Raw genomic sequence first — 15,000 nt, 5'->3', positions numbered from 1 at the left:
TTCTTGGGGCAGTACTCAAATACTAATTTTGGAAAGGAAAGGTATACCAAAAAGGATTGATTCTAGTCAGAGTATGTGTGAGGCTTTTTGGTAGGGGAAGGCAGGCTTGGGGTGCAGGGGAAACAGTTGAAGACCTGCCACATTTCACTGATATTAGTCCAAAATTAATCTCTAATGTCATGTTTACGTCTAAGGCAGCAGTCTAAAAGAATATGTGATCTTGAAATTTTCCATACAGTCATTTGGAAATGACCAATTCTTCACACCAGACCACTGTCTATCATGGCTATGAAAGCACTTTGTCATGTTACAAGAACTCTGGAAATATCAGGTATTATTATTAGCTAGTTAGTGTTAATTGCTTAGTCTGTCCAACTCTTTGCAACTCCAGGGACTGTAGCCCTATGTCCATGGGATTCTCCAGGCAAGAGCACTGCAGTGGGTTGCCATTTCCTTCTCCATGGGATCTTCCCAACCCAGGGACTGTCTCCAGGTATCCTGCGTTGCAGGTGGATCCTTTACCACTGAGCCACCAGGGAAGCCCAGACGATGATGATGACGATGATGACGATGATGCTACACCCACATACCACTCACTTTGAAACATGACAGTACAGAGCTGATTACTTCATGCTCACTGTGAATGCATTTCATGCAAATAAGTGCATCTCTTTTATCTCATTCCTCTAGATTTCATCCCCACAAATACTGCACAAGCTCTTAAGCTTAAAGTGTCCACAAATTAATTTTCTATTTCCATGACCTTCCCTCATCTGTTCTTCCTCTAGTCCTCATCCTGTTCAATAATACAAATAGCCATCCAGACAATTAACAGAAACTTTACATAATTTAAACATCCTTGCTCCCATTAATTTACAGTCTGATAGGGCTCACACGGCCCAAAGATCAGTCATAAAAAGAAGACAGTGATTGGCTGATTTACTGACCCTTCAAATCTTGTTGAGGAGATGTCCTGCACACCAAGTAACGGAATACACAGTGAGTACGCACAGCTTCATTAAATGCAGTGAGTATGCTTACATCAGCAGATGGCAGATATGGAAATAAACAGATACCACAGAAATATGCGGGAAATAAAGGGGTAGTCAGTTCTACCTGGAGAGGAGATGAGAAGTCAGAAAAGGCTATGAAGGGTGTACAGTTCCTGTCTAAAATGGGATGCCTGGTTAGCACAGTCACTCAACAGTTCATTCAAAAACAATCATGATGTGTCTGGAAGGAAAAACAACAAAAGGATTAATACTGTTAAGGAATTCACTATTGGATGTATAACCCAATATGTTAAACTGAATCCTTTTATTCTGAGGCCTACTGAACTGGAGCATTTACTTTAGGTGCCAGTGGGATCACCCATTTACTAACCTCAAGAAGCAAAGTAAAAAGACAGATTGAGAGCTCAGAAAAGAGGCAGAAGCGGTAAAAATAGATTTATAGGTCATTCACACATAAGTAGCAACTGACACTTTGGACAAAAACTAGATCCTCTAGAGACTAACAGTGAGAAAAATGAAGGTCAGAGCCCTGAAAACATACCAGTATTTAAAGGGCAGACAGGAAGATGAAGACCCAGCCAAGGAGACAAAAAAGCGTAAGTAGGTAAAGAGCACTCAGGGATATGAGGGAAAGTATCTATGTGGTTATTCAATGTCATATTTCTATAGTTAGAAGTATTTTACCTTTTAAGATATTTTGTTTATCACACGTATATGTGCATGTGTGTGTGTGTGTGTCTGTGTGTTAGTCGCTCAGTTGTGTCCAACTCTTTGCAACCCCATGGACTGTAGCTCACCAGGCTCCTCTGTCCATGGGACTCTCCAGGCAAGAGTACTGGAGTGGGGCGCCATTTCCTTCTCCCGTATATCTGCATATCTACCTCCAAAAAACTGCAACTGTAGAGCTAGATAGGTTGTACTATGAAATTATTTTTTAATTTTAAATGTTCTTTTTTTATTAATAAGATCCCTATTTTAGTCTAAGTTTGTTCCCACTTCTTTCACTGTTCATAACAGTTACAGTGACAAAACTTAAGATATACTTTTAAAACCTTCTCTAATCTTGCTTCTCCAAAGAATCCAAAATAAGTACTGTGTCAGTTTTGGCTTATTTCTATCACTATTTCAAACTTACATTTAGGAGTAGTTAAGGCAAAAGGGGCTCATGTGTGAAACCAACGAAAGAAATCATTTCTAGAAGAGACCTGCCAATCACAGAGGAGAGTACAGATCATAGTGACCTCACCCGGAGGGGTGAGGGATGACTTCAAATTGCAGTGAGTAAGGGAGACATGAAGTAGAGACAATGAGGCATGGTGAGACTAAAGAAGTTTATATGGTGATAAAATGGAAAAAAAAAAACAACACTTTTTTATATAAGAAATATTAAAATGGCTTTTATATGCTATGGGAGAATGCAAAGACCCTTAAACATATGTGTTGGCTAACAGGAGGGAGCCAGTAAGAAGGGAAAGTTTAAATACAGAAGAGCAGCCAATTCTGAGTTTAGGGCATGAGTTTGAAGGAGTCAGAAGGAGGCAGAATCCTACAGAGGACAAGAGCACAACACCCTCAAACCCAGCTGGACAGAGTCTGCCTTGTAAGAGCTCTGCTGCCTCCCAGACCCCAGCAGGGTGTCAGCACTCTTCCCAGGTTCACACTGCTGTTGCTTAGCAACTACACCATTTGCTGAAGCATCAGCTGTGTTCAACTAAATCAGTAAGAAGACAAAGATACAGACATATCTCTATCTATCTAGAATAAACTGAAGTTAATTCAAGGTATTCCAATCCATAATAATGCAGTTGTTTTTATTTTCCAGCCAAAGAGCTAAATTTTGCATTTATCCCTAAATTGTGTTTCTGTACGATTAGTTCATCATTTCAACCTAAAAGGCATGTAGATTCTCTAATTCAGGAAACTACAGCCTGAAGGCTCACTGCCTGTCCTTGTAAATAAAGTTTTACTGGAACACAGCCACACACATTCATTTATGCAATTCCTATGGCTGCTCATAATGGCAGAGTTGTTGAGTAGTTGCAATAGAAACCGCATGATTTTAGGAAAGCCTAAAATATTTACTATCTGGCCCTTTGTAGAAAAGGATCAGCCAAACTCTGCTTCTAATCCAATCTATAAACTATTTTTTCCAAGTAAAATATGCAAGTAGATGTGTTTTCTGTGTCTTCATTCAAGTTATTAAGAATTCCAAATTCTACAGGGTCTAATCCACAATGCAGATTAAAAATTCTTGTTCACCTTCCTCTTGTTTAACACAAATCTATTAGTTATCACTAAAAGAATAAGAACAGTTCATTATTACCCAGACTACAATTATTCTTTTCCACAAAGCTGTCATAGTGAGTGTTGTCAATCTTTTGGATGAAATCCATATATACCTCAGCTAATACCATGTCCAGTTTATGATCCTGATAAACCTACCAAACATACAATCTAAAATTTCCTTTGTGATTCAAAAACATTCTCTAAAAATCATCAGTCTTACTAGCTTATAATATAGTATATCCCTGGTGACATACAGAGATAGGTTAGAGACCATTTGGGCTGCTATAAATATTTTCTACAGACTGAGTGACTTAAAACTACAGAAATATTTTTCTTACAGTTTGAGAAGCTGGAAAGTCCAGCAGATTCCATGTCTTTTTGCTGCCTCCTCACGTGGCATAAAGGGAAAGGATGTGTCCGGGATCTCTTTTAAATAAGTGTACTCATCTCAATCATGAGGACTCTGCTCTTGCAGTTTAATCAAATCCCAAGGACTCCACCTCCTGATATCATCATATTGGGGGTTGGGCTTTCAATATACAAATTTGGAGGGGACACATACCTTCAGTCCAGTTCAGGCTGGAACTACTCTCATCTGACTCGTTAGAAACTTAAGCCAGCTGTGCAAGCTCAGGTCTTAAGAACGCTTTTCAAAGCCTGAAAAAAGTTAAGAGGAGGCAGGAAAGCTACTAGCTGTCCCTTCTCAATGCTAACAGTATGAGTATTTTGAGCCAGTCCTGTTCCCTCTCCTAACACTACACTCTGGCTGTGCTGTGGACATGGAAGCCACACAGGAAAGACAGAGATAGAGCTGCACGCTGCACGGAAGCAAAGGAAAAGAGTATTTAAGTTTCTACCATGGAACTTTGTGAGCTCATTTACACACGTTGTGACACAGATTTGGATTCTTTTTAACTTTTTTTTTTTTAATTGAAGGATGACTGCTTTACAGAATTGTGTCAGTTTCTACCAAACATCAACATGAATTTGGTTTTTAAGTGGATTTGTTGCACATTTGTTAGTTCATTTGGTTTCATTTTATATAGCTGAAGCTGCTGAACAGTGAATTCTGAAAAAGCAAGCTGTTGCTGTATTGCTTATTAAATGTCTCAGCAAAATGCTGAACTTATCAGCAGCTTCTCACACTGGGTCTGAAATGACTCGCTTAAAACTAATATGGCACTTCAACCCATTCTCAGAGCCCACACTTAGGCACTGTGTCACTGAGCTCCTTCAGTCCAAAGGAGGCCTGCTAAATTTAAAAAATCAAGAGTCCTAATATACAAGGTTTCAAATCATGTTTGGCTTATATTTACAGGGAAAGCACTGCACTTCACAAAAAGTATTCAAGTAAAAACTTCCAAACTTGGTAAAAGATCACTTTTCATAACGAAAGACAGTTCATGTGCTATGACCTCTCGGTCTGCACATGGCACAATCACAGAAAAACAGTATTAATCCATCAAAATTAAAGTGAATATATGAATGTCAGCATATCCGGGTGAACAGCAAAGATATATTACTATATGCATCATCAATGCTTATAAGAAATAAGGCATGCTTCATTCTTTTTCTGAAAAAGAAATTCTTGGAAGAAAATATTTCTTCCCGTCTGTGCACTTGTGCACTTCAGTGTCTCATGGGCTTATTTCTTTATTTAGGACTTACATTTGGTCCTGAAATACTGTACAGGGAGCCAGAATATTTCTGCTGCAGCATTTGTCTTGGATTCTTTGCTTTTACTATTATGTATCATCCTCTTGTAGCATTTTGTTGAAATGGTCCTTCACGTAAAAGTTACATAAAATTTTCCCTTATAAAATTGCATGAATTCTGAAATGTAGAAGTTGGAAGTAACTTAAAATGTTGTCAAACACTAACCAGGTCACTTTTGTGATTTACATTACCCTAATGAGACCTCCACAGAAGGCAATGGCACCCCACTCCAGTACTCTTGCCTGGAAAATCCATGGATGGAGGAGCCCGGTAGGCTGCAGTCCATGGGGTCGCTAAGAGTCAGACTTCACTTTCACTTTTTACTTTCATGCATTGGAGGAGGAAATGGCAACCCACTCCAGTGTTCTTGCGTGGAGAATCCCAGGGACGGGGAAACCTGGTGGGCTGCCATCTGTGGGGTCGCACAGAGTTGGACACGACTGAAGCAACTTAGCAGCAGCAGCAGCAGCAGCAATGAGACCGCAGATCCAGTTAATAAAATCTAATATCTAGTGTGCTTAGCTACAGAGGGGCTTCCAGGGTGATGAGACCTCAGTGATACTCAGGTTCTGGGATCAATAAATTTAGAAATTTCAGACTAGACTCCTATTTTAATATGGGCGGAATTTTGTTTAAATGTTCAGCTAATGCCTTTTTACACTAATCATATCACTTCAGCAAAGAAAGCTCAAGAGTAAGTTCTAGAAGGAAGATGATTGTCATTGTGACTCAGCTCTCAAGCACAGACACACAAATGTCCACATCCTCCAGACCCTCAGAATGAGGGGATTCTCTGAGACCACATGTACTCAGGAATCCCATGAAAGTGACTCTGGGGACATTGCTTCACTGTTTGACCCTATTGTACTAAAACAATAACATTTTGCTTTCATTTGCTAAAAGGGAAAAACCCTGTATTCCAAAATCACTGTCATTTAACGAATTAATATAACTCACAGCCTTATGGCACCTTTCACTTCTCTCTCTCTCTCTCTCTCTCTCTCTATATATATATATATATATATATATATATATGGCTAAACTCACCTTTAAAACCAAAAGCTCTATTAAGTAATATGACCTATGGTGACAAGTCAAAGTCATGTTGCATTTAAAATATGCAATCTCCATTATTTTCTGTAAAATTATGAGTTTTTAATATACTTAAAGTGAAGATATAAATACAGAAGAATATCAGATTTATCACTAATCCGATTCTCAGCTTTAAAAGTAATTTGGTTATATTCTCATGCTTGTGCACAGTTGCTCAGTTGCTCAGTTGTGTCCCACTCTTTGCTACTCCATGGATGGTAGCCTGCCAGGCTCCTCTGTCCCCGGAATATTCCAAGCAAGAATACTAGAATGGGTTGCCATGGCCTCCTCCAGGAGATTTTCCCAACCTAAAGACTGAACCTTCATTTCTTGCTTCTCCTGCATTGGCAGGCAGTCTTTACCCCATGCCACCTGGGAAGCCCAATTTGTTTATATTATCCGCTGTTTTTCACCTTTCCTTTAAGCTCTGATCTTTGAATCAAAGTCAATGTGCTATCATTAATGAGGACAACGGAAACTGATATTATTTAAGAAATAAGCTTGACTACTTAAAAAAATAATCTAAGACTACAATTGCTAAAATTGTAGGCTTCTCGCTAGATAATGATAATAGATAATACACAATTCAAGGCCTGGCATATTAACCAAGCAGAACTAACCAAGCAGAATCATTTGCCATCAACATCTATACTTTCTGAAAGGAAAACAAAGTCAAGAAAATGAAGAATACATCTGTAATCTTAACTGCCTAAGCAGGAAGCTCTAGTTAGATTTAAAAATAAGTAAGCAATACTGTCAGTTAATTGCTACCTTCACACTTCTTGGTTCACGCTCTGAGAAACACCAGTTGTGGCCAGTTATTATAACAAAAGCACCAACTGCACAGACACTAAAATAAGAATATGTGGGTGCTATTGCCAAAGGCAGGTTTTCTTTGTGCCAAGAGGTGGATCAGGAATGGGTATCAAAAGTCATTTTGAGAAAGAATAACAAATATGATATAAAGAAGCATAGATATTCAATCAAGCACTGCCAACTATTACAGTTTAATTCTTTCCAGCCACAGAACCTGGTTTTCTCCTGGGGACAGAGACCAAATTCAACCACCGGCCTCCTTGGGTCACCTTTAGTCATTCTGCAAGCACCGGCGAGGGCCCTCCAGACACCCCTTTTAGAGCAAGAATATGGAGAGATAAAGAGTTCTGGGGGGCCAGGATACGTCAGCAGAGAGGCCTCCTACACTGAGTAGATGGAGACGATCACTTACCCACCTTCACACTTTATCTCCAATTCATTTATTAACTACTCCAGTTATCTGGAGCTACTAGGTACAGGGAGATCAAAAAACAAGATTTTTGTATCAGGCTGGACAGGATCCAACACGCCTCATGCCAAGGACTGGGGAGACCTGTCCTCTTGATTCCCTTCTTAGTCCCAACATTAGGTGGCAGTTGACATGGTCGGCAGGGACAAAACCACGGCGCCCAAGTATAAAGACGGTTCCATCATTGGACAGTGGTTCCAAACCGCTATCAAAGACCATATCTAAGCTTTTGTTGTGATTTCCTACTTGTAATCTGAGGGTCAAATATTCTCCGGGCCCTAAATTAATACTTGGAAACACTTATCTTCATCTTTCCCTTATTGTATCCTCTGTGTGTCCTCCCCAAACTTACACCCTGTTTGAACTGGATCAAGAACACTGTCCTCTGTAATGAGCCACTAGGGAACTTTGAGAGAGCAAGTTTAAAATGTCTCAGATCAGAATAAGGATTTAATTTAATAAGTTATTAACGTCTCTGCTCAGCTCAGCTGTTACCACATAAAATCTCTCAGATGATGTCTGCTGCTAAGTTGCTTCAGTCGTGTCCGACTCTGTGCGACCCCATAGACAGCAGCCCATCTAGACTGTATCAAAACCCTTCATTATTGCTCTCGCCAAAATACTACCAAGTGTCTGTCAACCTTTTCTTCATTACTGCCCCTCCCTTCATTAATGAGTCTTTTTAGACATGTTTCCACATATACTCTCTAAGAATTGTTAATACTACACATATACTGTATATCTGTTTATAGGCACTGGCCTTTGGCCACAAACCACTGTAACATATAAAACTTTTTTCACCATCTAAAATCCAATTACATTCCCTTGGGGCAATATTATCATTATTATCATTATTTTCTGAGAATGTGGGTCTATAACACTTAAGCTGCCTTTTGAAAATTCCCCGATCTAAGAGCCCATTATAGTGTTAATTATTTTTACTCTGTACACAACATTTTTCTTTTAACCCAACTATCTTTCCCCCTTTCCTAGCCTTCTTTATAAATGAGATTGACAGTGAGAAAAGTATTGAGCAGTCTGAACTAATCAAAATGTGTGTGTATGCGTGTGTCTGTTGTAACTACACAACAGTTCTAGCTCAAATATGATGGAATAAATCCAGAGTAGTTTTCAAACTTTAATAAATTAAAGCATTAGCACTTTTCATATAGACTAGATAGATCTACAGAGTTTTAACAACAACAACAACAAAAACAAAGAGATATGAGCTGTGAGACTTGGTTTTAAAGTCAGAATCTTGGGTTAATGGGCAACGGTTACATATTTTTCATTTTCTGTCCTTGACTTCTTGTAACTGATACTTGGGAAGTTAAGGATTACAAAACTATGGCTATGAAGTCATGCAAATTATAAATGGCATTTTACTCTATGAAGCTGAAAGGGCACATGAAGTGCAAACATTAACAAATCTAAAAACTCAATGAGTAGAAGAGTGTCCCTGGTGGAAACATTAATGAGTGAAACAAAACTATAAAAATTTAGTCTTGAGCCTAAACATTTAAAATTTTTTATTAAAAAAAAGTGTTCAAAATGAAGGCTTATCAAAAGAGCACTGCTAGCATATTTTACATAAAATACTATAATAAGGTAACTGAAATACAGGGTGACCTTCTGCCTGGAGGTGACTCTGTGGTTTCCCTATATTCCCTCCACTTCAGATGACTTCAGCACACTGAAATCCACAGTCTCCTTGCCATCAGGAAATATAACAAAGTTTTTGTTTGCTTGTTTCAAAGCTCAGAAGCTTTTTAGTGATATCCAAACTAAGGACAAGCCAAGAGAGAAACTGATAATAACAAAGCTAATATGAATTTACCAGCAGTCAAATGTTGCCAGCTCAAAGAGTGAAACCTTTAAGAATAGCTTGGTGAGCTCCTTAGGGGATGTGTCAGAACTTTAAGTAAGCAGAAGGAAAGATATATCTGATGAAGGGATAACAAAACAAAACAAAAACCCTATGGGTCAGTTCAGGTAGGTGGTGGAAGCAGCTGCAAATTATTGGCAACATAAACTGTAGTTGAGAATTGAGAAATGCATTAACTTCAGATCTTGGTGGAGGCCCAGATAGCAAACAAACTCAATTAAAATCACTGGCATCCACTGGCCCAGGTGTCTTCCATAAAAGGAAAACAAACAAGCTTTTCTGGGACTTTGCTTAAGACTTGGCTGTTGAAGGAGATTTGCTTCTTGCAAACAGTTGGAAAGACTTCTGTGAAAGAAAGCTAATAGCAGGAGTCAGGTCTCCCTGGAATACAGATGAAACTCCAAAAAGCATTTTCCCCCAAATTCTGAGTTTCTGAGCCATGCTCTTGAACTCCACTGGGGAAGTCATTCTGGGGATGAACAGGGCAACAGGCTGCACACCGGGCCTCAAGATAAATAATATATAAATAAACTGTCCCTATGCTCCAGCTACCATTGCCTCTGAAACTAATCATTCCCTCTCCTCCCACTTAAAAAATAAAAATAAATCACCCAGAGAAGGCCACTCTTGAGTCTAGCCACCTATGACAAATGCCCCATCTGTTTCAAGTCCACAAGATTAAGAACCTGAGCATGGGGAGGCGCAGCCTGCGACTTTCTCCAGCTCCAAGGTCCTGCTATCAGTGGACGGATGGACACCGAAATGACTTCTCTGGGGTTCAGGAGATGAGTCACCGGGGCTCTCCGGTCCTCTCCCGCACATCGCCTTCCACACCCTCACTCCCATTCCCAGGAAGGGGCTCTCAGGGATGGAGGCAAGCACCGGACCCCTCTTCCTTTTCTGCACCCTCTCCCACACACACACCACCAAGGTTCTTAGGAAAGAAACCGAAGGGGCGGGGGGTAGGGGGAACCACAGTGATGACAGTCAAAAAAGTAAGTATTTAATTGAAAAAATAAAATCAGAGTCTCTTACCATCTCGCCTGAGGTTGGCGTTACGCAAAGCTTTGATAGATGCGCTCTGCGGGGTGGCAGAGGTGTCCCGGTAGCTGCAAAAGTTTGCGCAGACTAGCGTGTAGACAAGGATGAGCCGGTGCATTGGGATCAGAGACCCGGGGACAGCGTCACTCCAAGAAAAAGCCGGGACAGGCTCCCGGGACGCGAGCCCGCACTCGCTGGCCCTGGCCTCCGCGCTAGTCGCCGAGCTCTCCGCAAACTTCCTGCATGCCGCGCTGTCCGCGCGGGGGGCGGCCGCACTTCCTCGTGGCGCGGAGAGTTGATCAATGGTGACGGGACAAACAACAGGTTGACGTTTGTTCGCCCCCTCCGGTGGCCGACAGCTGCAGCACAGGCGCCCGGGCGCCGAGCGGAGGAGCAGCGGCCCCCGCCCGGCGGCGGCGCCCCGGGCTGCGCGCACTCGGGCTCCCCCGGCGGCGCGCCAGGCTCCCGGGCCGAGCCCCGCGCCGCCGCCGGGCCTGGCCGGGCGACCTGGGACGCGACTCCCCCACCTCTCGGGCCTCAGCCCTAGACATCAGACCAGACAGGCGAGGGGCACCAGGGAGTGGGGGGCTGGGAGAAATGCGGGACAGCGGAATCCCCAAACTTCTCCGGAGATGACGGGCTCATCCACCCCAAGACGTGGCTCCCGCCTAGTAATGGGGGCGGGCGTGGGGCGTGGGGAGCGATCTGAGGAGAACCGCTGCAGTTCGAAAGTTGTCGTTTACAATAACCAAGGTCAGATTCTGCTCAGTCAAGATTTTGCTAAGTGGAAAAAAAAGGAAAAATTCAATAGCAAGGAACTTGATTCTGATCTTTACTTTGAACCCCAGTGAGGTGAAAGTCACTCAGTCGCATCCGACTCTTTGAGACCCCATGGACCATACAGTCCATGGAATTCTCCAGGCCAGAATACTGGAGTGGGCAGCCTCTCCCTTCTCCAGGCAATCTTCCCAACCCGGGGATTGAACCTAGGTCTCCCGAATTGCAGGAGGATTCTTTACCAACTGAGCCACAAAGGAAGCCCTTCAACTCCAATAGGTGTAGCCTTAGCCAAGTCAAGGTTAATTTTCAGAGTGAAACTCAGCGTGTCCTCGGTGTGAGGGTTGCATGCGATGAAGTGTAACAGTAAACCGTCAAGGGTGTGTGTCCCACCGCCCACCTCCTGCACTGTAGAAGGATCTAGAAATTGGATGGGGTTTGGCCAGTTGAGACTGGCAAGGTGAAGTTGAGGGGGCATTGTCTTCATGGTCCACAAAGAGAGGCAGGGACATCCAGGCCTTGGGGCCCCCCTACTCTGAGTATGTGGAAGCTCAAAGGTGCAGAGGAAATGCCCTTAGAGTCCAGGAACTTCTAAATCATATCTATAGCCGCCAGGGGTAGGGGACTATATTTGGAAAAGGAACAGCGAATCAAGACTCTGCTGGTCACTAGGTTTGTCACCTTAAGTCATTTGAGCTCCTGAACCTCAGTTTCTTTACTTTAAAAACAAACAAACAATATTGTATTGGTTTTGCCACACATCAACATGAATCCACCACAGGTGTACACATGTTCCCCACTCCGAACCCCACTCCCGCCTCCCCCACCCCCAACACCATCGTAAAAAAAAAATAATAATAATAATAAAATTTTAAAAATCACTATGCTCCTATTAAAAAACAAACAAACAAACAAACAAAAACACAAAAGGAGAGTAGTCATGGTTGTGGTGATAGTTATATGAAAGAACTTTAGTATTTTGCTTTGCTGTAACTGAATCCAAATCCAAATTTACTTAATTTCTCTGCTGCTCAAGGATGAGATCTAGAAGAGACATTTTCCATTCTCTTTCAGGCCTTTCAGCTCCTGAAAGTCTGGGATATGAGAATATTTCTATATATGACATTCGTGTATAGAGAGAGCCAGAAGCACTAAAACGCCTAGGAAGTTCAGGAAAATTAAACTCGAGATTACACCATCCAAGGCTGACTAGAACATATGTGTTCTTTCTACATACTCAGAAATTAATGTGGGTTCATCTCTTTGCATTTTTTTCTAAACAGTGTTACAAACTGTGGGTTTGTGCATTGTGAAATAAATTTCAAGACGAGTATTATTTTTTTTAATTGACATTTCTTTTTTTTTAAGAGCAATTTTAGGTTCACAGCAAAATTGAGAGGATGAGACAGAGATTTCCCCTGGGCCACCACAGAAGCATAGCCTCCCAGACCAGCAGATCTACCCACCAGAGAGGCACATCTGCTACAATTAATGAACTTGGTGCACTCTTGGTTGGTTACATATGGTACACATAAAGTTTACATCATGGCTCACATTTGGTGTTGCACATTCTGTGGGTTTGGGCAAATACATCATAGAATATTTGCCATTAAATATTGCGTATTTGCCAATGTTCATACCACATTCATCATTATGGTATCATACAAAGTATTTTCACTGCTCTGAAAATCCTCTGCTACAGCATTATTTTTTTAATAAATAGAATGGCATACAACAGTGTAGAAATTTAATTATCAAGGTTCATTACAGATATTAACGTTGCATTGTTTCATGACTGTTGCTTTATAGATACACAAACATATAGGGATATAAAAGGCATTTCTGTGGGGCATAATCAAAAAGTTTGTATTTAATAAGTCACTGGGAAAATAGGTCTCAAAATATAAACAATCCCTGGAAGAGGGACCAAGGAGGGACTTAAAACCTAGGCTGGCATTCAGTCATTTATTCACCCAGCAAGTTTTGTTTAAGCATTAGCTATTCCGTTTTTCCATGCTCTAGTCTAAAAACTCTTGGGATAAAATAGTGAACATGAGAGAGAAACTGTCTGCTTTCTTTGAGCGTACATTCTAATGGATGACAGATCATAAACAGGTACATATATGTATTAATAAGAGAAGAGGATTGGAGATTGATAGGCTGGAGGTAATTAAAACATATGATGCTACTTTTAAAATGTGGTTGGAAATACTCATTAAATTTTACCTGTAGCTCCTGACGTGAGAATATAGGAAACATGAGAAAATGTACAAGTGGCTTATATTTTTATGACACGTGTAAAAAGTGTTTACTTATATAAATATCATATGAAACATTGAATTTAAAATATTCAAAGTAGTTTTTTCCAAGACACTAATACTGTGCTGTCTCAAGGCATTATTAATTTATAATGTCAGATAATTACCTGAGAATAGTAAAGGACATCACACATGATTAACATATTCTTCATTTCTAATGTCGATAAATACCCCCAATCAAATATAAAACCAAAAATTAGGCACTGGAGACTAACCAATTATTCTGAATCTGGTTTTCAGTATTACATAACAATTCTTCCTTGGTGGTCCAGTGGTTGAGAATCTGTTTTCTGATGCAGGGGATGAAGCTTCAATCCCTGATCAGGGAACTAAGATCACAAGTGCCCTGGGCATCTAGACCCAGGAACCACAGCTGCTGAGCCCATGTGTTCTGGAACTCACGTGGGTGTGCACCACAGCTAGAGAGAAGCCTGCAAGCTGCAACAGTAACCAAAAGATCCTGGCAGTCGCAACTAAGACGAGGCAGCCAAAAATAAATAAATACATTTTGAAAACCCTTATAAATTATGTTGATTATATCAACTAAGGTATCACTGTACACAGCATAGAACTTAATAAAAATGTATTGAGAGAATGGGGAAGGTCTGGCATCAAGATAAAATTGTACCAACTTACTTTTTACAGGTATCCTAAACTAACTTACCAAAATATTGTATGTCACCACGTTTCAAATGTCTATGGGTCAATTGGAAGAATACGAGGCCCCTCAGGGAAAACAGATTTATAAAATTTACTCCTATAGTGTTTATAATAATATAAATCATCTATTTTTTTATGTTTATTTGACTTTGGATGGCATTTAAGTATAAAAGAAACCTATATTATTTCGAAAAATTTTTCAAATGAAGGCAGCTAATAATGTTATTGTTTTAGTTGCTAAGTTGTGTCTGATTCGTTGTGATCCCATGATCTGTAGCCCACCAGGCTTCTCTGTCCATGGAATTTCCCAGATAAGAACACTGGAGTGGGTTGCCATTTCCTTCCCAGGGCTTCTTCACAATTCAGGGATTGAACCTATGTCCCCTGCCTTGGCAGGCAGATTCTTTACCGCTGAGCCACCAGGGAAAACCAACTAGTGATAGGTAAAATGTATTTACCTTTTACTATAAAGTGACATTTATCTCAAATATTATGGCAGTGGTGATTTGCTAAAAGGGTAGGTTAGAATATGACACTATTTTTATCATCTACTCTTCCTTTGATTAACAGACACAAGAATGGTGTTTCCTATTACATTTTCAAATACTCTTGGCTGCTTTCACTAACTCATAACAAACCATGGTGGAAAAGTTATGAAAAGCGGTATGACCTTCCTGAAGCCTTTCATTTCAAGTGAATCACACCAGTGCTGCCTTTAAAAACAAAACATCTACCGACTTTAGATGAAGCCTACTTCATTCAAAGAGCACATCCTTTTGTTGTGTATCTTCTATTCACCAGATCTCAGGAAAAGTGAAGCAGTTCGACATAGCACCCTAATTTCTCCTCTGCTCCTAAATTACTGAACTTGGTCAATATTGAATTTTATGGGGATGATATCCTTTCCTATGAAATGAGAGTATTATA

The 15,000-nt window shown here is 40.7% G+C and overlaps 1 protein-coding gene across 2 annotated transcripts in view; it reads right to left on the bottom strand.

Annotated features, from left to right (window-relative positions):
- PDGFD (platelet derived growth factor D) overlaps nucleotides 1-10,593 on the bottom strand; it is a 280,131-nt gene extending 269,538 nt beyond the window's left edge. For both annotated transcript variants that reach the window (XM_068988414.1, XM_068988415.1), the window contains exon 1: nucleotides 10,313-10,593. In XM_068988414.1, the coding sequence (XP_068844515.1) occupies nucleotides 10,313-10,436 (124 nt within the window). In that variant the 5' untranslated portion in view covers nucleotides 10,437-10,593. The remainder of the gene's footprint in view (nucleotides 1-10,312) is intronic.
- Between the last annotated feature and the right edge of the window lie 4,407 nt (nucleotides 10,594-15,000).

Source organism: Capricornis sumatraensis, chromosome 16, assembly GCF_032405125.1.
Source record: "Capricornis sumatraensis isolate serow.1 chromosome 16, serow.2, whole genome shotgun sequence".
In the NCBI taxonomy this organism is placed as follows: Eukaryota; Metazoa; Chordata; class Mammalia; order Artiodactyla; family Bovidae; genus Capricornis; species Capricornis sumatraensis.
Note: the sequence above shows the minus strand (reverse complement) of the source record. Positions and strands in the feature narration are given on the sequence as shown.